The following is a 22,317-nucleotide window of genomic DNA, read 5'->3' as shown; positions in this document are numbered from 1 at the left end:
AGAAATATAGAAATAATTAGGTGGCTTGTCTTGTCACAAGTGATGTGTCAAACACAGCCAGTATTAGACCATCTTAAGGGAGTCCTTACGCGGATAAGAACTTTTTCGTGAAAGGATATTTATTTTTTTCAATATTTCATTTTTTTAGGACGAAATTCTCTCTTCTTTTCCTTTACGAATCCCTTCGAAAAAACTGTTAAAGATGAAAGAAAAATAAAGAAAATAAGAACGAAAAAAAGGAATAAAAAAGGTAACGAAATAAAGAAAATATGGTTAAAAATGATCTTACATGTGGATGCGGTGGTCTTGCATGTATGCATGCTGCGGTTGTGCTAGCTCTGCATGTGCTGAGCTAGTAGCCCTGCTCTGCTATTTCATTTCCTTTCTTCGCACTGTATAATTTCACAAAACTAAGCTCATCATTTTTATTTCCCATTAGTTTATTTTTATATCAAGCTAAGCTAGGAGGGGAAAGGAGAAAAGCTAGTTTGGACACAATGCAACTCATCATTCTCAAAGACAAGCCACACAAACAAAGCAATCGGTCTTGCTGTACATATTAAAATAGGGAATGGGTTAAAATATAGAGTAAAGCACAAGATAAAAAGGGCCCACCCCGCATCATCATAAAAAATTAAAAAAAAAACTTTGGAAGGAAGGAGAAGGCCAGGGGATCACATGCATGATGGAGGCCCATCCAAACAATACCCGGTGAGTGGGCTGTCTCCATCCCAACCCCACTAAACAATATAGAAAGATTCTTCCATGGCACTCAGCTAGGGCACTCCCCCCATAATCGAAGTTAGGACAAGTAGATTAACAAGTCTCCTTTCTCCTTTGCATATGTAATGTACCCAGCATGCATGATCAAAGTTGCAAGTCTAAGTTTGTTGCACAGTAATTCATTTCTTACTCTGTTTGTTGCTTTCTTTCTTTCTTTCTCTTGTTTGGTATCTTAAAGAAGACAAGAGAAGCAGAGAAAGCGGCGAGTGGAGCAATCCAGTCGGTAATCACATCAGCACCCACGCAGCAGCAGCAGCAGCAAATGGTTGATGGTTCCTCCACTCAAGACTCAACACTCAAGAGGAGCCACGGAAAGAAAAGCTAATCAAAATTCCTCCTTTTCTTCTTCCCACTGCTCCCACCATACCATACCATACCACTTTCTTCTTCTTCTCCTCCTCCTCCTCCTCACCCACCTTGCTTTCGTCGCTGCGGTAGGTGGTTGGGTGGGTGCGTGCTCTCTGCTCTGCTCCCCCAATTCTGAATTCCCCTCCTTTGATCCGGCGGGCAGGCCAGGCGGCGAGTATGATATCTATAGGCGGCACCTCCTCCTCGTCGTCCTCCGCGGCTCGCATGCGCGGGACCAAGAGCCGGCCCAAGCCGGCTGCTCCTGCGCCACCGCAGACCAAGTGGCGGACCGGGACGCAGCAGAAGATCTACGGCCGCCGCCTGCTCGACGCTCTCCGCGCCACCGGTGCCGCTGGCGGGCCGCGGGCCGTCAAGGCGGCGGCCGACTCCGCGCTCGCGCTCACAGCGCGCGGCCAGACGCGCTGGAGCCGCGCCATCCTGCTCGCCTCCTGCCGCCGCCGCGTCCTCGTCAAGGCGGGCGGCAAGATCCGACGCCACCGCCGCCGCCCGCAGCCTGCAAAAGCGGCCGCTGGGCCCCCGGCGCTGAAGGAGAAGAAAGTGAAGGACCGGCTCCGCGTGCTGGGCCGCCTCGTCCCGGGCTGCCGCAAGCTCCCCGCGCCGACGCTGCTCGAGGAGACGGCCGACTACGTGGCCGCGCTGGAGATGCAGGTGAAGACCATGCGCGCCCTCGCCGACGCGCTCGCGGCCGCGCAGCTGTCCCCACCGTCACCACCGGCGGAGAGGGAGAGGTGAGGATGATGCGATTTGGTGACATGACATGACATGACGGCCTGGACTTGGGGCTGCCCGGCTGGGGAAGAATAAGGGAGGGAGGGCGATTAGCTGATGGATTGGGATTCCAGGAGGGTGGGGTGCTACACTCTTAATTCACAATTGCTGCTGATGATACATGTATGATTCTCTTTGTAAATTCCATTCCATTCTTGATACTTGTATAAGTAATGCTGCGGCTGCTGCTGCCGCCCTTCTTCTTTGTTGGGCATGTGCTCTTGTCCTCCTCCTCCTCCTCCTATCTGCACAACAGGGCTCCTTCCATTGCAGCCATGAGAATGTGCTCTCATTATGTGATGATTCACGACCCGGGTTCCATCCCCGGCGTGAGCTAGGGACTTTGTCTTCAACAAAGAAATGTATTTGTTCCAAACCGTTTCAGTTTGAGCAATCTACAAAAGTAAGTTTAACTTGATCAGATATACTAGTAGCTCCATTGTTATTTGATCAGATAGCTGCAACATTTCTCTGAGTTGCTGGCAGAGTACGTGTGCAATTCGAGGGAAGCACGCAATCCTCCTTCCCTACGCTGTTTTTACTTTTTGGCCATTTTTTAAAACATATTTTATAAATGTACTAGGAAATCTTCCCTCCTTGGCATGTTTGGCGTCGTAAGTCCATTTTTAGATGCCTACTAATTTGGTGTCGTGCACTTGCCACTTAGGATATGCGCTGTTGGGCTGGCTGACGTGGCAAAGTAAAACGTCAGACACAATTCGCTTACTCACTCAGTCATCGCCGACCGTGTTACCACAAAATATTTATGTTCGAACACAGATAACACTACACCCTCCCGAGCCGAGATCCCACACTGACATATTATCGGTGGGCTCCTGTCACATGGCATCTACTTGTCATATGTTTGTTCCTCCTTCGGCCAATACAACTTTGTCCCCTCTTCAAAATTACATACAACCCATTCATCTAGCACTCATGTTGAAATTAGCATACAAAGAGTAGAATATCGTCATTTTCAATGACATGCTTCACTACTTATATGTTAACCCCTTCAATAGACATTGAAGCTTGGCACAAACACCATAATAGCAAAGGGGGTTAGTTAACCCCTCAGGCTTCCTGGGAAATGACGCCAAAGATGATGGCATCATGCCATTAAACTACGACGCTAAATGGTACGACATCATATTCTACCACGTTATCCAACACCTACAACGCACATCCTACTAGTAACGTACAGATGCCAAATCAAATGACACCTTAGAATGGTACTACGACGCCAAAGGTCATGACGGCGTGCTAACAATTGGACAACATTTTGTGAAGGGTCCGGTCCATTTGTGAAATACATTATTAAAAAGGGTCAAAAAGTAAAAATGGCACATGCATGTTTTCTTTGAGAACAGAGGCGGCATCTCGGTCAGCGCGTCGACCCCCCCCCCCCCCTCCCTCTCTCCTGTTTCCATTTCCAACAGAACACAACCGCGGCGGATCTCCGACCAAGAATTCCGCCCTCCTTTCATCACCTCAGCCGCGGCAGCCCAACACCAACACAGGAGAAGAGACGATGGCGCCCGCCGGGTGGTGGGCGGGGCGGATGGGGGCCGCCTTCGGAGCCTCCTTCCTCTGGCTCCTCTGCTTCATCTACTTCATCCAGGTCTCTCTCCTCTCCTTTCTTCCTTTTTCTCCTCAGGGAACCTAATACTAGCATTTCTCCTCACCACCACTTCCGCTTTCGGACGAATTACCCGTCGGCTCATTGATTGGATCTGAATCTGACCTTTATACATGTATGCACTCTTTTTTTTAAAAAAAAAAACTAGTGTTCTGCTAAATTTTAATTCATATTCTTCATTTTTTAGGGTTTCAGGTCTTTTGTCTGGACCGCCGTCTCGTACCAAATGAAGGACATGATGAAGCTATCACCTTCAACATCACAGTTTTTGGTCTCTCTTGCATATTTCCCTTGGAGCATAAAACCTGTTTATGGGTAATGTTCCGATGTGTCTGTCGCGTTCCCGTTACTGTCAATGGTCAAACTTACCAACAACTCAACCATGATTTAGTGAAAATTGGATTAACGTGTACGGTACATTTGGCATTACAGCCACAGAAAAAGGGTGAAAGGGAAGATATCCAACTACCTGCAAAATCTGCTGACATTTTTTTCTGATGCATGCTTAGTTGCATACGCATGCGTTATATGTGGCATATGGGCCTGTGCATTAAGGCATTCTGTGGTTCTAGTACATAGACCTGCGTAAAATGAAACTGATAATCTTTCTCTTCATTACCTTCTGTGCCCAATAATATATGACTCTTTTGTGCAAGACAATCTCCAATAAGCAATGTTGTCCATCAGCTTTTATAGTGGAGTACTATGTTAGCAAAAATATTATAATTTGGAACTAATGCTCGAAACAAATCTTTTGGTACTATTCTCATGTGATAGTCTAACTAGTGTTGTATATATTTGCAATCAAAGTTAAGAAAGTCTGGCTACTCAAATTTTAAAACCTGATATATCTCTGAACGAAGGGAATACTTTTCATGATCAACTTTGCCTTAACACTTCCTGTCTGCAGAGTTGCACTGCTTCTTGACACTATTTGCTCGTTACTGAAAGGCACCTATATGCCTTGATGCGTGCATAACTGCATCCTATGCATTTCATATTTCTCAGTAAAATACTACTATTTTTTACCTACATATGTACCAATTGTTTCTGCAGGATTTTGTCAGACTGCATTCCAATTAAGCAGAGGAAGCGAATACCCTATTTGATCATTTCTAGTTGCCTTTCTCTATTTCCGTGGCTTATCCTTGGGCTATCAGAAACTCTAAGGAGCTCAAGCAATTTTCTTACCGCCTTGCTGATAGTACAGAATTTGGGATCTGCCATGACAGATGTTGTTATAGATGCAATGGTTGCGGAAGCAGTTCGTTCAGCAGGGTAAGTTCCTTAGTGTATCTTGTCACTATTTGGCATGTATTGTGGAGTATTGTAACTCAAAACCTTACTAATTCTCTTTCCAGACCAGAATTTGCTGGTGATCTACAATCATTATCGTGGTCTTCGATGGCTGTAGGGGGGATTTTTGGGAGCTTATTGGGAGGATATGCATTATCCAATCTCCCAATACATGTTATATATGTTGTTTTCTCAGCCCTCCCATTCTTTCAACTACTTTCCTGCTTTTTTGTTGAGGATTCTCCAAAAGGATTCCGGAGCGCAGCTGATGAACATAAGTATGTAGACAATCAAAGTGTTGTTAGTGCCTTTGCTGAAAAGGGCTTTGGTGAGTCATTTAGATACGAGGGCACTAGGAGGCGAAAGGGAACTCGTAAAAATAATAAAAGGAGACCATTGTCGAGAACAACTGAGGCTAACGAGAAAGACAATAGGTCAATTAATTCATGGCCGTGTTTGTCTCTGAGGTCAGCCTTCTTCAGTTTGTGCACAGCTTTTAAGCAGCCAACCATTTTGCGGTAACCGACTATTCTTGTTTTATTTTCTCCCATGTCTACCCCTGCTTTTATGGAAGATACTAATTGGTTGTTTTGTTTTTTGTCCAGACCAATGACATGGTTTTTCTTTTCAAATGTAACAATTCCAAATATCTCAACAGTCATGTTCTATTATCAAACTGAGGTGCTGCATCTGGAGGCATCCTTTCTAGGGACTGCACGTGTGATTGGATGGTTCAGTCTAATGCTTGGCACATATATCTACAACCGCTATTTTAAGCACAAGAAGCTCAGGAATATTATTGTGTAAGTTATTCGCTGAAGTTATTTCTTATATCTGAATGTTATCTGTTAAGTTACCATATCCATATGCATTGTTGGCACAAAGTTGCTTCCTCTTTTTCAACACCTGCATCCTCCATCTTTGTTCGCTTTGTCTAATGTTTGCACACGCACCTTAAACTGTCTCTATAGCAATATCAGAATGCATGTGGGATTTCTTCCCCCTGTGAATTGGTCAAAATGAACCCTACTCTAGTTTTCATCTCCATCATGTTATGCTTCTTGATTAATTGCTTCTGTTCCAAGACACTGTTACAACCTTTTGAAGTCATTGACCACAATACAAATTTACGCACAACTACTTGAAGATGTTATATCTGCTAGTTTTAACATTTGCTGTTTGAATTTTCCAGGTTTGCTCATGTTGGTCTTGCCATAATTAGCCTACTGGACATTATTTTGGTGTCACGATTACATGTTCAGTATGGAATTGCCGATAAGTACATGGTGCTGTGGGGTTCTGCTTTGGCTGATGCAATCAACCAGTTCAAGTATGCCCTCTATCTATCATTTCTTTGAATCGTGAAACTAATATGCACTATGGCACTAGATTACAAACCACATACTTGGTTGATCTTGTTTGACCTGTAGTGTTCTGTAAACCAGTTTGAGATGGGGTTCTGCGGTTAGAACTGAACGAGCTTTGACTTATCTTATACTGACAAATCTTGCATTGGATTTTTTGAATATTTAGTACCATTGAATCTCGGCTAGGCACTGGTACAAAACTTTTTTGTTTCCACCTCGAACTGGACAAAAAAAGGAGACACGTACCTGTACTTTCCCGTTTCTTTTATAGGGTTGAAACTTGAATGTCAATCAAGTGGCTCCCATGAATTGGCCATTGCTTGCTGAACCTATGTCACTAGTAACGAAATTGGTCACTTTATTCTCTATGCGAACCCATTATCAGCAATAATTATCTGGTTAGTAGTCCATATTATAGGCTTGTCTGAACACGCATTTTACTTCAGGTGCACACGCCGCACAGACAAAAGAAAGCACTGAATATTAACTATGTACTTTATCACTAGTGATTCTTGATGCAGGGTCTTTAAAACTTGCTTGAAGATGATAAATCTTGTCAACTGAGTCAAGTGTATCAGTGGCGCAAATGATTGTGTTTTTCCATACCAACTCAACACCGCAAAAGAAACATTTTCTTAAGATTAGTCTTTGATGCTAGGTTTGGCTATATCCTAGACATCATGATTGGTTTTGAATTACAATAGAGGCAACCACTGACTTTTAATAACTTTTAAGGCATCCAGTTTATCCTTCCACATATGCAATTTTCTGACTAGAATTTTTCCATTTGGCAGGATGATGCCGTTCTTAATCCTCTCGGGACAGCTTTGCCCACCTGGAATTGAGGGCACGCTGTTTGCTCTGTTCATGTCCATCAACAACCTTGGTTCAACATTAGGTTCATTCCTGGGGGCTGCTCTGGCGTCAGCTTTGAACATCTCAACAGCACATTTTGACAATCTTGCACTTGGTTTGGGTGTACAACTGATTGGTACCCTCTTACCGATTGGGTTTCTATTTCTGATTCCAAAGGAAGTTACAGGACTAACATCATAGGTTGAGGGGTGCGGGCTAGATCCTTTTTTTTCGGAATGGTCTGTACTCCGAACTCCGAATTCCTGACTCATACATCAATACTTACAGGAAGCAAATTAAAGCTAGTTGGAAGGTAGACAGTTTTGTTGAAAGATGTATACAACCATGTACCAAAAAGAGAGGAAGAGTGCAATAGATGTTTAAGCAGGCATTACCAAGCGTTGAGCAAAGGAAAATTCATGTTACCTTACTTGTGTAGAGAATCAAAATGTACCGGCGAGAACATGCACACGAGAGAAAGTGGCATATATTACTGACGAATAAATCTCATTCTATACCACCATGTCTTCGTTTTAATTTCCTTGGCTGCATCATGTAATTGTTCCGAAGTGGTTTGTGCGTACACTCCAAGCCACTTGTATTGTTGAGTACGTATGCGTTTGCAAACTCATTATGCTGCAAATCCCTTGCTGTTTACTGGATGTGCTTTTGGAAAATTTTGTCAAAAACAGAACAAATGCCGAAACTCAGGCAATTTCATTTGGGAAGTGGAAAACGCTTCAAAAGTGCTCATGTAATGAAATTCATGTAGCAGCTGTTGCTTGCGACCCTACCCTACCAGACGATTGTATTTTCGCTACTCAGTTACTCAGTTAAGATCATCTTTAGCAGATACTCTAAAATTTCATCTACTATAACACTATTATAGTATCCCTTAACACTATTTCAGCATTCCTTATTTTTTTCATCTCTAACAGATACCCTATTTACTACTTTCTACTACTCTTCTCCTCGAACCCACAGCCAACCTTTGTGAACAGTGTTGGGGCTACTACAGTACTCGGCAAATTTAGAGGGTCAGATCCTCTCCTCAACACTGTAACAGTACTGTAGCACTTGATACTCTGCTGGAGATAGCTTAACAGTAGCTGAACCACTTCTGTATTTTCGCTATACATACCAGAAATTCAGAATGCAACACACACAAGCGCTGCTCCCCTTCTACCAATTCCGATTGACGATATAGCCTCTAGAAACATGTTTCAGTCGTTACAAAGAATGTAACCATGTAACCACCCAAGCCTGAACTCCCAGAACGGTGTGAGCTCTCCCTGGATCTCCCTTTTTTTTAGCATGAGGAGAAAATATAGTTTGACTGATGACATGAAAGAATCATCAGTTTTGGCACAGCCTAGACAGCTAGCTCTGCTTCAAGTCAAAATTTTATGTCGATTTCGCTTCAGATTCGCAGCCATATTTTCGCCTTTGCTGCTGAATTCACTGGAGGCGGTGTTTTGGCACCTCTTTTATCGTTTGTACCTGCCAATGAAGCACAAACTCTTTCAGCAAATGGAAGGATCATTATAGCAACAGAGGACATCACGAACTAATGTAAAAAAATAAAGTGATTTGTATTCATCGTCAGAAATTTGTTTTCCAATCACTGCTTTTTTTTAGATAAAAGAATTTGTGCTTTCTTAAGAATGCAGTTAAAAACAAATAAAATCAACATCAAAGCGTCAACTAGGATCTAACAGTACATGCAGGGATACATCTACAGACTTATGGGCATTCAAAAGAATCCCCGATGTTAGTGATTTCTTGGTCTTCTTCAGTCATTACTCTGTGCAAGGGAGTAATTAGTAAGCAAAGAATCGGTTAAGAATGGAGAATTCACATTGACCTTGTTCATGCCATAGGATCCAGGAGAATGGCAGTGGCTTGTACTTGCTGGCAGCACATGCACTGGTTTGGCTATTTCTTATACCTTCCATCAAATAACAAGACGATGGTTACAGTTCAATTAATTCATCCTAACACAAGCAACCCTAACCATAAAACTGATTTGACCAGTACGCGAGAGCAACCTACATTCTTATAATTTCAAGGATGTAAACATAAGAGCAAAATGGAGTTTCTTGATTGGAAAACTTACTTATATCTGACTTTCCTCCAAGAGAGGATCTGCGTGACATAGTTGAGGGTGGTGGTGGGAGACCTGTCAATGACTGCCTCCTTAACCTAACATCAGCTATAACTGGGGATGCAATGTCATGGCATGCGTTCGTAGTGATTTTAGCTGGAGTCCCTTGAGCTGAATGTTGAGCATTCCTGCAAAGTTGTAGAAACAGCAACGAAAGCTTTTATCATCTGTAGCACGTACTACTAGAAAAACATGCACCCTAGGGCGTACCTTCTTTCAGAGCCATGAATCAATCCCCTATGCTGCTCTGCATTGACTTCCTCAAATGTGATCCTTTCTTTGTTGCATTACTTGTCATTATTTTCTCCAATTTAGCAGTGGTAGAAGGGTCATCAGCGCGATTCGCTTCAGTGCTCATGTTCCTTGATCTGCAAGGTGTTCTCTGCATCAGGGGGTAGTTGATAAAATTCCGCTGTATCAACTGTAGAAATTATCTTCTCGTTTTCCTCTCTGACAGGATCTTCCGTGAGTGTTGCTGGCATCTTTTATCGCAACGGGCAAGAAAGAAAAAAGATCAGCTGCCATGGCATTGAATAATATTAAGTGATTAAGAGCAAGATGTACCTGTATTACTGATTTGTGGTGCTTGGTGTGATGGAAGCCAACAGAGCTGCATTCCTTGTCATGGGCTACCCCCTGATCTTCGGTGAAACTAATCGTTGAACAAGGCGATTTTGGTGCCTTTCCTTCAGGCATTCTGGCTTGCTTAACCTCCGTGACCTTGGGGGGGGGGGGGTTGCGATCCAGTAGTTTCTTCGTTCTCTCACTCGTGATTGTGTTTTCCTTAAAAAAATTTCCACAACGGGTTATCCCCGAATTTCATTACTCAAAGGCAACGAAATTACCAACTCTTGCTTGCCAATGCCTTTTTCAGAGTGTCTACCTGGAAAAAAGGCTAACTATTCAGACCTTTTTTTTCGGCTTGTAGAACTAAATGACATATGTGAAGTCAGATATAAGTGCGTGAAACAGCGGAAATTCAATCTACATGAGTGTCACAGATAAATGTAAATTGTTTAAAAAAACAATATTCAGTCCAATGTTTCACTCAAAGATATAATGACCAAAGCAATAAATTTAGTCCAGTGAAACAGCGCGAAAAGATAATTACATCATATTGTTAATCACTGGATTGTAGCCGGCCAGAAAGTTACCTGTTATCTAAGCTCTCTTATTTCACTGCTTTCTTTGTTTGCATGAGCAGTTCCAAGTTCTACAGTAGAGGTCCTTTGAGCAAATTTCAATGTACTAAGAGATTCTGCATAAGATTCTGCCTCTGGACTTATGTGGGCACTAAGCGTCTTCGCATTTTCCCCTATCATTGGTATTGCAAAGGGAAATATATAGATATTAGAGAGGTTACAGCTGCATATATAGGTTCCATGGGCCAAGAATGTTGCACTAGGGAGCATTATTCTACTCGAACAAAACGACTGGCATCACTGTCATATTAAGGCATGATTAAGTCATGCGCTTATATTATGATGCTAATGATGGGTCAGATATGTAAACTATCAGAAATGACCAACTAATTAGCTGTAAATTAATGCACGCATGATTGCAAGAACATTTTCAAATATGCAGCCACACGTACCTAATGAATTCTGTAGCAGTTGGGTGAGTTTGCTATTTCTGTAAGGAATGTGAGAATTCTTCTGAGCTAATGCGTTGATGACATCTCCAAGGCAGGAAAATGACTTGTTAATATGCTGAGCCTCCTTCAATCTGTCTCCTGTGGCTTCTGACCTATCAACCCTTTCGCTTCCTGCAAGATCTAACAAATGCAAACTGCTACGGCTCACGTTGCCAGAAACGTCCTTCCCATTTACATAGACAGTTAAGATACTGCAAGAAAGCATCAAAAGTAAATTGCAGCAAATGATGAAAGGACGACAAACTGCAAATATCACTAGATGGTAGCCTCAGGTAATGCTGTTGCAAACCTGTGGGAACGACTGCTCCTATGGTTCATTGCTGTTGAACCAGAAGCTCGGTGCTTTTCACCCAACTGCATCAAATTGATAACATCAGAAGGGGACTGCACTGGGCAGATCTTTACATCTGGAAGGTTGAACAGACCATCGTTTGAGGAAGCCCTTATATCTAATGTGAAATCAATGTCAGGAACTAACACAACAACAAAACGGAAAATACTATGACGTAAGTAACACGAATAACATGTAAGGTGTGAAAGGATATTTGAAGTGTCCTCAGTTAGAGTAAATTTCAACCATCTGCACCCGTATATCATACTTTACATCTTCCCTAGAAGCTGATATATTGAAGAGATCATTCAACGCCAAGTAATTGATTCCAAAATCCTTAGGCAACCCACCAGATGGACCACACTAACCACCAATATAGAGAGAAAGAAGAGCGATTAGATGTGATCAAATACACTGCCAGAAAACTAAGGAGTTACTATATAAAATATGATTTGCTCCATACCATTGTATGGGTTTTGCCAGAACCTGTCTGCCCATACGCAAAGATGCATACATTATATCCATCCATGACAGATCTAATTAAAGATTGTGTCTCCTTATACACCTCATCTGCACAAAGTTGAGTATGATGATGTAAAAACTAAGGACAGATGTATCCAACTACAATTTAGATTTTACCTTGAGTGGTTGTCGGCCCAAAAACTTGGTTGAACTGGAAGATTTTACGCTTACTTTGTGGTTTAAATGGATCACAAACCATTACTGAGCCATCATTTCCAATATGTTCAATTGAAGAAATAGACTCCGAATTAAGAAGTGGCCTTATCCGGCAGAAGACTCGGATATTTCCTACAATAGAGCTTTCAGGAATCATTCAAACAATAACGTCAACAATAAAAGCAGTGAAATAGACCATGTGTACCTTGTAGTTCTTGAAGCATGTCATACAAGTTTCTGTTTTCTTTTACAGTTTGGTTATAACCAAGAGCAGCTTTGGAAAGCTCTTGGATATTGTCACCTGTAAATATTAAATTGCAAAGTTAAACCACAGCACTATATCTGGATGATGTCATTTACTTGGAGCACCGTAATAGTGTTATGCCCAGTGCAAACATTGTACCTAATTTGGTTATGTGATCTTGAAATTGGGTTTGCAAAGACCTGAAGTCAACTATAACATCTTGAAACAATTTCTTGAGCTCCTGCAAAAATAAGTTGTGTTATTACCGAGTGCCCACCAAAAGAAATCTCAAATTGATAATGCTGACAGTAAAACTTGAATATAATACAGAATGCAGTTTGAGATCTCACGGAAAGTTGAGTTTTTGCAGGAACGAGATTGGCGACTGACGGAGGGTGAATAAGCGTTTCAACAATTTTTTTGCGAAATAGATGACCTTCTCCTATTTATATCACCCAACGCACCTTAAATTCAAGCGGAAGCAAAAATAGAAAGAAATTTTAACAGGAGAAAATCGAGACAACACGACTCCATGGATGATATATGAACCATATGTTCTATTTAAGATCAATCCATATGTCTTAGCACTCGAAAGACCACAACTTACTAAGAAACAAGAAAAGATGAATACCGAGCAACAAAACTCAAATAGAAAGAAGATTTAACAGGAGAAAATCGAGACAACACGACTCCACGGATGGTATATGAACCATAGGTTCCACTTAAAATCAATCCATGTGTCTTAGCGCTTGAAAGATCACAACTTGCAAAGAAACAAGAAAAGAAGAACACCGAGCAACGAAACTCTCTAAGCTAATTGTCTAGAGGTAAGAAAATTCAAGACCACATCATATAAGCGTGTGTATACGAATTTTATGTCTCTAACAATAAGAAGAATGACCTCACAAGATGCTGAAATTTTAGCCTAAAAACCAAAAAAAAAAAACGAAACTGGAAAACGAAAAACTTACAAACTTGCAAGGGAACCAATAGAGAGAAACTAGAAGGAGGGGAATTCAAGCATATGCAAAAATATAAACTTCATTACTCAAAGAGATCAGTCCTATTTTAGATGGATTACAAAGATTTATCTCTCAAAACTCTCACCTATTACATAGGCTAAGCACTCATCATTCTCTCCTCTAAAACCCTAGCTCTAAACTCTCAAATGGGTGGTACAAGGGGGCTCAAGTAGCTGGTTCAAACTCTCTAATAGCCATACCCTTTTTTATTTATAGGCCTAGGAAACTTGACCCCTAAGTTTCCTAATTTTTTCCCAAAATATCCTCTCTTGTAGTACACTCCTACCTACCATTGAGGATATTTTGGTCCATTTTCTTCTTCATTCATCGAATGGTCGCGATGCCTTCACGACTTAGCTTCACGATGGTGCCACGTACTCCTCCAGTCCTCCCACGGTTTTGAGGCCAAATCGCGAAACCATCTGCATGCTTCTCAAAGCGTGACTCGCCGCCTTGCTTACACCTTAAGCAAGCGCTTCGATGTCGACGCATGTACTCCATCATGCGATCCTGACCGCCGGTAAGTCTCTCCTACTTCCGATCCCTCGGCCTGCCTTGTCACTTGCATCGACATCCCCTTCGCTTGACTTTGTCAACACGCTATCTCCATCCTCCTTCCATGCTTTGCTTTACCTCCACGTGTTCAGCTAGAATCACCATTGACTCCGCCCGGCCTCTTTGATCATCTGGCACCAAGCACTCCATTTGGCATCAATCATCCCGCCATCGACCGTCAAGTTGTATACATCACCTGCACACCGTGAGACAAGCAAACACATATCTCCAACTCCAATTTCAATTAGTCCATAATCAATATGCTCAAATAAAATCCCAAATTAATTCAAATCATATCAAAGCTCATGCAAAACCGAAGATCATCAAACCAAATAAATATCAATGTCAATCGTTCATCACAAGTAAATCAAGATATATTTCAACTTGATTTCTCAGTTTCATGTGCTTGCAAAAGCCACTGTTTGTCCTCAATCTGTGAGTTGGAACGCTACAAGGTACAAAGGTACTTCATCAGAAACGTACCGGGAAAACTTTAGATTTCTTAGAAGCCCGATAATTATTTGTAAATGAAATACAAATTTTCTATATTCCAATATTTCTTGAGCGCCAGTATTTATTCTGCATCTAGGATATGAAGTAAACAACCTCCAACTTTTACTTTGACTACCAAACAAAAGGAAATTTATGGATGTAATACTAAGGGCATGTATCATTGGTAAAAAGCACACAGCAAAGTTTAGTCCTCTACTGATAAATACAAAAAAAAAGGTGTTATTTCCCCATTAAAGATGAGTGCAAAACTGTACCTCAATTCGCTGAGTTGACTCATTTTTTATTGTAAGCCCTTCTGGAGCAAAAAAGTGAAGATGTTTGAATTGCACAGCAGGCATTGTTTTGCGATGTAACTACCCTTAACTATAGCATAATAGGCATTTTCTACCAATCCATTTGATAAAATCACTCACATAGGGGGGGGGGGGATAGAAGTAATGCAATTTACCTGTTCTTTTCCCAGCTGACTTGCTAAAATAGAGTCAACTAGCTTTACTGGATCCTGAAAACAAAAGCAAGCTTGTCAGTCCTAGGGAGGGACCGAGCCGGTTGGGGTTCGAGCTCTCAACCTCGCACGACCCTACCTTCAATGAAAACCGTAGAAATGGATCTCACTGTTAAAAAAAAAGCAAGCATGTCAGTCCGGTACATGACACAGAAAGTATATTTGAAAACCAATGACTAATATGTTTTTTTGAGTTAGCACCCTTTTCAGAACGTCTTGGTCAACATTTTCCTTATAACTCAACATGCAATCTTGAATAACTTTCTGAAGTTTCTCCACTGCCTCTGCAAATGCACAGTATATAAATGATTACATTGTTCTCGAAGGTAACTAAATTTAACGAAGTCACTGAAGACAATACTAATAGTTTAGAATGATATTAACAACACCATTAGTTGCAAAGCTACTATAAGCAGCATTCATAAGTGGTAAAAAGAGTGGCTTATCAATCAGCAAATATTTAGACACAAAGCATATCGTGCGTGCCAACAAAAATGCCACACAAACCTTGATCCACATTTTGAAATGGATGTCGGTCAGCACCAGCTAGCGTCTGTCAAGTCTAGACGCTTTTGGGAGGGCGATGGCCCCAAAGCAATATTTTCAGACTGGACCAGTGACGAACGCGTTGCAAGAGGTGATTTCATGTACTTGAGAGGCCCATTGGCTCCGCCGCCTTGCTTCCACTCATGGTAAAACTTCAATGAAATGATACAGTCGACAATCTTGCCCACCAACCCAACATCCAGATTGTCCTGCAGAAGCAACCCAGTTTTCTGTGAGTAAGCATCCCAATGTCAACATTAGCTTGGTGAGCAAAGGTGGCCAACCTTTTCTAAACCAGAGGCCTCAAAACTTGGCAGCTTCAGCTCTTGGACAGCAACTAAGAAGTTACGGATGTTCTCGAAATACTGAAACGCCGTCAACGGCTGGATATCGCATGGGGCATTTGTGACAACCTTGGGCACAGCACCCGGCCGTACCTTGTTAATTAATTGCCTTGCATAAGACAATGCCATTTCTTAGAGCAGCAACAAATTGTTGTTCCAACGGGCAAGGTGCAAGCAGGGTTCACAAAACCGATGGTAACCGAGTAAAAATTGTGATAACCGATCATCTCGGTTCGGTTCGATTTCAGAAACCGAACGGTAACCGAATTTGAATTCAAAAAATTCGAAAAAATAAAATAAATAAAAAAAATTCCAAAAAATCTTTTAAAAAACTAGACATAATTCTAAGAACTTCTGTGAAAATGTTTTTCAAAAATAATGTCGTTTGCATCATATTCTATAGGGAAGAAGTTTGAAAAAAATTAAAAAAAATGAAGCGTGCGGCTCAGTTATTAACTCATGTTAAGGAAAAGTTTAACATGCAAACACATATTTTTCTTGTATGAAACGTATCTTAAGAGGATCTTTAAAATTAATTTCACTTTATTTAGAGTTTTATTAATTTCTCTATGATTTTTACAAAGTTCACAAGCATAAAGTGAATATGTTAAGAAACAGCACTGTAATTAACTTTTTCATGTCTACTATTATTTTTTCTATGTAAATCATAGTATAAATAAACTAATAAAAGTGTTTTCACTAATTTTTGAGGTGTGATGGGTCAGTTATGAATTAATCTAGTCGCAACACATTTACACAATCCTGCATGTTACAATAACTAATTCATGAGTTCATCTATTTTTAAAAGACATAGATCATGTAAGAAGACTAAAAAAATTAGTTTCATGATTTTTGGATTAGCAAAGAGTAAACTATGCATTTAACTTTGTTTAACAAATACATTTTCTCACAGAAAATTTTGAACTTTTTTATGATTATAAATACTTTTATCATGTAGATCATGTTACAAGGAAACCAACAAAATTTGTTTCACTTCATTTGAAGCTCAGATGAATTAGTTATTGATTTTACAAGATTGAGATAATTTTTGGGTTTTTTTTGTTGAACTTCACTGAAAATCGAGAAAACAGTTCGATAAATTGAGAAAACCGAGCGGTTACCAACAATGCGGAAAATTCGAGAAAACTGCTCGATAAATCACAAAAACTGTTCGGTAACCAGTCCAAACCGATCGGTTATCGAGCGGCTAAAATTGCGATTTTTTCCCCAAATTTCAAATTTTGCCAAATGAATTTTGTCCAATTTTTGTTTGAATTTTTGACCAGTTACCGCAGTAACTGCGACTTTTCAGTTACCGCTGGAGCTCCGGTCAGTAAGCCAAACCTTGGGTGCAAGCTGAAGGAGCCCACCATGGTCTCGATCCAGGCTGTAGCCTGGTGCCGCCTCCATGCTTGCAGAAAACAAGAAACAAGAATGTTACACAATTTTATTTTATTGCAAAGTCATCCCAGGAACAAGAATGGCATTCTTGGACTAGCAGTGTAACACCTCAGGGACCACCACAAGTCCGAAGCGCGACCAACCCAACATACGGGACCGCTGAACTGGAAAATTTCAACACCACCTCCTTTAAAAACACGTATAATGGAAGCAGACAAATACAAGCAATTATATAAGGATATCATCAACACACTAACATAATCCAATATCCTAGCAAACGAGAAACATTCCTCGAACTAACTCCCACATCACGATAAGACCGGCAAACAATGAAACAACTAAGAGTGGCATCACACCCAAACTAAACATCAAGTGAAGGTGTTCGTGCATACGACGTGCTACTACCCATCCTGCATGCTCGCTATCATCTCACGGTGTACTGGAAAGATAGCAAAGGTAAGATTCAAAAATCTCAGCAAGTGAATTGATTTAACAAGCTATTAAGCTACAATTGATTAAATATCATCTTTAATAAAGATAAGTTAGATGAGTTAACAATAACTAGAAAGAACTTAAGCCTAATCATGCAACAACAACCACATGCTATCGTCCGCTAGCTATGAATCGCCATAGTAATATCATCAAAACAGTATTAAAGATCTCCTTGCAATATAAGAACGCCATCGATGCAATTAGATACAGGCAACCGTATGAGTGCAAATGTTTGACTATGACATGATCTTCCTTACCCTTACCCCTCCTTTGATAACGTAAGGGTGTGCACCGTACCCCGTCTCGGGTAACATGCAGTGTTGTACCGATACGATCGCGTATGCTACGTGACATAAGTTCCAATGCATGAAATGCATATATCTAACATGCTTCATGCATAAGTAAAAAAAAAACTTAACTTTCAAGATAAAATTCTCCCATGAAAAACGTACAGATGCACATGCTATGTTCTTCATCACCCTTACCCCTCCTCGGGTAACATACAATGCTATACTGGTACGGTTGTGGCTAGAAGACGACGATAACCTAAGGGTGTGCACCGTACCCCTTCTCGAGTAACATACAATGCTATACCGATACGATCGTGGCTAGAAGACGACGATAAAATTTCCAATGCATATATATGACATGCTTCATACATAACCAACAACATAACTTCCAGGATATGCTTAAAATTTTCAAGAATTTTATACTATGATAAAGAACATTTGCAAAGCGACATATCTCACTTCCTTCACTTCTTAATTCAAGATTCAAGTAAACTTCGAAAAAGTAAATATTAAGACAGCAAACTTATACATAATCAAGGGACATAACTTCCAACATATGAATATACTTCAAATATTGCATACAAAGAGTATGAACATCTACAAGTAAATAACATACCCCACTTCTTTTACCTCATAATCCATAAAATCATCAAATCTTCATAAGGTAGACAGAAGTAATATGCTCATATTCAATTTAATAGATTATTGGAGAGTATGTCAATTAAAAGATGGAGGCCATCAAATAATAAACTATAGCACAACACAGTCACTGCATTCACTTGCCTTTACCGACGACAAAGGTAGGCATTAGCTGCATCCCAAAACGGCACCACTTGAATAAGTGCATAATTAGCACCAAACACCACGATAGCATACAAAAAAAAACACGCTTCCTACGACCAATAACCCCACATACACTGCTTCCGAAACCTACAGAAAAGCATGTACCACTCGGCTAGCACGACGATGGATGGGATCTGTCTCTAGTAGGTCAAGGACCAAATAACCGAAATAAAAGTCCGAACTAAAACACATCGGACATCAACATCATTATACCAAATAATCCTAATCCGCTTATCCGAATTGAACAAGACCAATGGCTTCGGAAAGCTAGTGATGAGGCCTACAACTTTCATTATAACCTTACGATATAATTCATCACCGAATAGTTCTCAATTTTCAAATTAAATCGCTGCAAGCAAAGGTTCAGCACAACCACCAAACTGATGACAGAAATGACCATTCCCAACTATCCATAAGCATCTAAGGACTAATTAGAAGTCACCTTTAAAGTGAGATCACGAAACGATGACGAAAACCAATGAACTCACGGAAAACCTCATTCTTCTTCTTCCTCCTTCCCTTCTTCCTTCTTCTTCTTTCTTTCTTTTTCTTTCCTTTTCTTCTTCCCTCTCCTTTCTTTTCTTCTTTCCTTCCTGGCCAATCGGTAGTTGCCTTCAGTCGGCCACCCCTCCTCTCTGCTCCTCCCCAACTGCCCCCACCGGCCTCACTACTCACCGGTCGATGGGAGCAGGCGACACAACGCGGTTGGGTGGTGTGTGCCAACGATGCAGGTGGCAGCGGCGACGGACGAGGCGGCTCGGTGCGACAGGACGGCGGCGACGGCTGCAGCGACTCGGCGGGTGGCCGAGGCAGCGCGACATCAGTCGGGGCAATGGACACGGTGGGCGCGGCGAGCTCGGCGGAACAGTGGCGATGGGCAGGGCTAGCGGGCGGCGGACGGTGGGGCGGCACCCCAGGCGACGGTGTCTTGGGCTGGGGCGAGGGGATCAGGATCTCCTGACGACGTCATGGTGACTTCGACGTCAGGGGATCTTGATCCGGGGCAAGCAGGTGAATGGGGGTGGTCAGGTGGGGATCAGGGTCGGGACCGATCCCCCCACTTTATCCTTTATTATTATTATTATTTATTTTATCCAACGATCTCGATTTATTGGGCTTGTCACGGACTCACCGAGTGTCCAAATAGGACGTTAGATAGCAAAAAAGAATCATCTCGACAAGAACTACGCATGCACGGTCTCCGATCGTACATATGAGCAATGTATCAAAAGGTCTAAACTCGAACTCCTCGTGGGTCCCGCGGTCATCAACAAATGAATTTTCTTATTTTCAGGTATTACAAGAAGTAGCCAACTAGAAACTTGAATTCACTTGTAGCATTGCTGACACAGATTAAACTTTGTAATAGCATGAAACTAAACTATCATAGGTATATTGTTGCATGCATATATAGTTTGTAGGATGCATTGCCCCGAAATCGAAGAAAAATCTTGAGACCTTGTTTTTAACCAAAAGAAGAAAAGACAACACACTAGATCTCCTACTATCGATACGGTCGCAAGATCTAAGAGCGGACATGGATCGTGTCATCCCCCCAAAAAACCAACAACTGCCCCCAACAAAACTGCAGAAAAGTTACTAACAAGGCAAGAGGGATCAATTGGAGCATGGAAAGGAAGGGGGATAGATGTAGACCAGCCTCCTCTGCCTTTTGCGATTAGAGGCAGCCATCGCCGACGCCTTGGACATGCCTCCCTCCCTTGTAGAAGAAGCTTGGATGGAGACTGGGGGTGGTTTGAATTTGAAATGTGGGATGTGATCACTCCGAAGCCGTTAAATATGTCTGATGGATCGATCGGATTAGACAGATGACGTTCGCTGTGTTGCCGACGCTTACTGGTGGCGCCGACAGTGTTGGGGGCATCGGTCTGTGACTCCAAGTTAGATGGTAGCCCCATAGAACTCCAACACTCACCCAGGGTTCGCAAATTCGGTGGAGGGTTGGAATTCGCTAGGTGGCGAATTCATAGTTTTCACGAATATAAGAAAATGCAGTGGAAATTCGGCGAGAATTTGACTGAATCCAACCAGTTAAACTGGTTTGACCGAGGAAAATTCGGTAAAATCGACCATTTTGGTAACCAACAGAATTCAACTGAAAACTGATAGCATTTTTCGCATTTCATTTGTTCTCTAAAACTGATCAATTTTCTACTAAAAACACTCTAATTCCATTGAAAATTGTTCGGTTTTATCAAATTTCAATTAAGTTCAAGAAAAACCAAAAAAAAAAAGCTCAACCTTGTAAAATTGAGCTTCAAATCAACTGAAACAAAAATTGTTGGTTTCCTTGTAATATGATCTACATGATAAAAAGTATTTATACTCATGAAAAAGTTATATATTTTCTGTGAGAAAATGTATTTGTTAAACCTAGTTAAATGCATAGTTAATTATTTGCTAATCCAAAAATCATGAATCCAATTTTTTTAGTCTTCTTACATAATCATATATCTTCTAAAAATACATAAAATCATGAAATAGTTATTGTAACATGCAGGATTGAGTAAATGTGTTGCAACTAGATTAATTCATAACTAATCCATCACACCGCCAAAATTAGTGAAACCACTTTTATTAGTTTATTTAAACAATACTTTGGGTAGGAAAAATAATTGTAGACATGAGAAAGTTAATTACAATGCTTTTTCTTAACATGTTCACTTTATGTTTGTGAACGTTGTAAAAACCATGGAGAAATTAATAAAACTCTAAATGAAGTGAAACTAATTCTATAGATATTATTAAGGTACACCCTATACACAAAAAATATGTTTTTGCATGTTAACATTTTCCTTAACGTGAATTAATAAATGAGTTGCATGCGTTTTCTTTTCTTTTTTTTCAAACTTGCTCTCCATGAAATATGATGCAAAAGATATTATTTTTTAAAAAAAATTCATATCAGATCTTAGAATTGTCTCTAGTATTTTTAGATTTTTTTGTGATGATTTTTATTTTTTTGATTGTTTTAAAAAAATTTGAATTCAAATTCAAAAACAGATCGAATTCATAATTCGGTGCGGATCAAATTGAGAGGTTTTCACAGTTTTAGACTGGTTTTCAATGCATTTGTGAAACCTGCACTCACCACATGGCAGAGAGATATGCTTGCAAGCGCCTAGACTTGACTTGCTTCAACTTCACACTGGCTTAAGCCTAAAAGACAGTGCTCCGAAAAGATAGTAATCTCTCGGTCAAAAATATATGACATTTTTTTATTTTTTTATCTTTGACGTGTCACTTTAATCACTATTTTCTATTAAAATATAGTTATAATATTTAATAAAAATATAATATTATAAAAATATTTTTCAAGATATATATTTTAGAAGTTATTAACGGTCAAAGTTTTAAAAATTTAACCAGATCTTAATTAAAACGTTAAATATTTATGACCGGAGAGAGTATATGAGAGGAAGCCTATTTGTAGTAGCATGCATTTAATGGATTATTTAGTAAAAAAAGTGGTAGTCCATGCGGCGCCAAAGAGGGAGATTATAATAGCTTACATTGATTGGATGAACGGTGGCCCAGGTTAGCTGTCTTGAGAAGCAGCTATTTGAATATGACGGACCCATCAGTTGGATACTCGTAAACACAGATGCATAGGATAAACGGTTGCACACATGATGATATT

The 22,317-nt window shown here is 40.7% G+C and overlaps 2 protein-coding genes and 1 pseudogene across 5 annotated transcripts; 2 read left to right on the top strand and 1 right to left on the bottom strand.

Moving 5' to 3' along the window:
* The first annotated feature begins 258 nt into the window (after positions 1 to 258).
* On the top strand, positions 259 to 2,345 carry LOC133884065 (transcription factor bHLH147-like). Of its 3 annotated transcripts, none has more exons than XM_062323519.1 (3): positions 259 to 845; positions 962 to 1,233; positions 1,295 to 2,345. In XM_062323519.1, the coding sequence occupies exons 2-3, from the start codon at positions 1,053 to 1,055 to the stop codon at positions 1,882 to 1,884; spliced, it is 771 nt and encodes a 256-aa protein (XP_062179503.1). In that variant the 5' UTR covers positions 259 to 845; positions 962 to 1,052; the 3' UTR covers positions 1,885 to 2,345. The 3 variants fall into 3 exon arrangements, with proteins under 3 accessions (XP_062179503.1, XP_062179460.1, XP_062179554.1); XM_062323570.1 differs by having other exon boundaries at positions 264 to 845; positions 962 to 1,217; XM_062323476.1 differs by having other exon boundaries at positions 259 to 1,233.
* Positions 2,346 to 3,302: 957 nt separating this feature from the next.
* LOC133883915 (probable folate-biopterin transporter 4) lies at positions 3,303 to 7,615 on the top strand. 2 transcript variants are annotated; one of them, XM_062323410.1, is made up of 7 exons: positions 3,303 to 3,538; positions 3,752 to 3,871; positions 4,613 to 4,834; positions 4,918 to 5,370; positions 5,458 to 5,655; positions 6,045 to 6,182; positions 7,014 to 7,615. In XM_062323410.1, exons 2-7 carry the CDS (start codon positions 3,783 to 3,785, stop codon positions 7,273 to 7,275), a joined length of 1,362 nt encoding a protein of 453 aa, XP_062179394.1. In that variant the 5' UTR covers positions 3,303 to 3,538; positions 3,752 to 3,782; the 3' UTR covers positions 7,276 to 7,615. The 2 variants fall into 2 exon arrangements, with proteins under 2 accessions (XP_062179394.1, XP_062179336.1); XM_062323352.1 differs by having other exon boundaries at positions 3,744 to 3,871.
* Positions 7,616 to 8,188: 573 nt separating this feature from the next.
* LOC133930442 (kinesin-like protein KIN-14A) lies at positions 8,189 to 20,541 on the bottom strand (annotated as a pseudogene).
* Positions 20,542 to 22,317: the final 1,776 nt, after the last annotated feature.

The sequence above is a fragment of the Phragmites australis genome, chromosome 1 (assembly GCF_958298935.1).
Source record: "Phragmites australis chromosome 1, lpPhrAust1.1, whole genome shotgun sequence".
Taxonomy (NCBI): Eukaryota; Viridiplantae; Streptophyta; class Magnoliopsida; order Poales; family Poaceae; genus Phragmites; species Phragmites australis.
This window is presented reverse-complemented; position numbering and strand designations above follow the sequence as displayed.

Coding starts and splice junctions, on each gene's coding strand:
- LOC133884065 (XM_062323519.1), top strand. CDS start 1,053: ATGGTTCCTCCACTCAAGACTCAACACTCAAGAGGAGCCACGGAAAGA. Junction 1,234..1,294: donor TGCGGTAGGTGGTTGGGTGG/GTGCGTGCTCTC, acceptor TCCGGCGGGCAG/GCCAGGCGGCGAGTATGATA.
- LOC133883915 (XM_062323352.1), top strand. CDS start 3,449: ATGGCGCCCGCCGGGTGGTGGGCGGGGCGGATGGGGGCCGCCTTCGGA. Junction 4,835..4,917: donor GAAGCAGTTCGTTCAGCAGG/GTAAGTTCCTTA, acceptor TTCTCTTTCCAG/ACCAGAATTTGCTGGTGATC. Junction 6,183..7,013: donor GATGCAATCAACCAGTTCAA/GTATGCCCTCTA, acceptor TCCATTTGGCAG/GATGATGCCGTTCTTAATCC.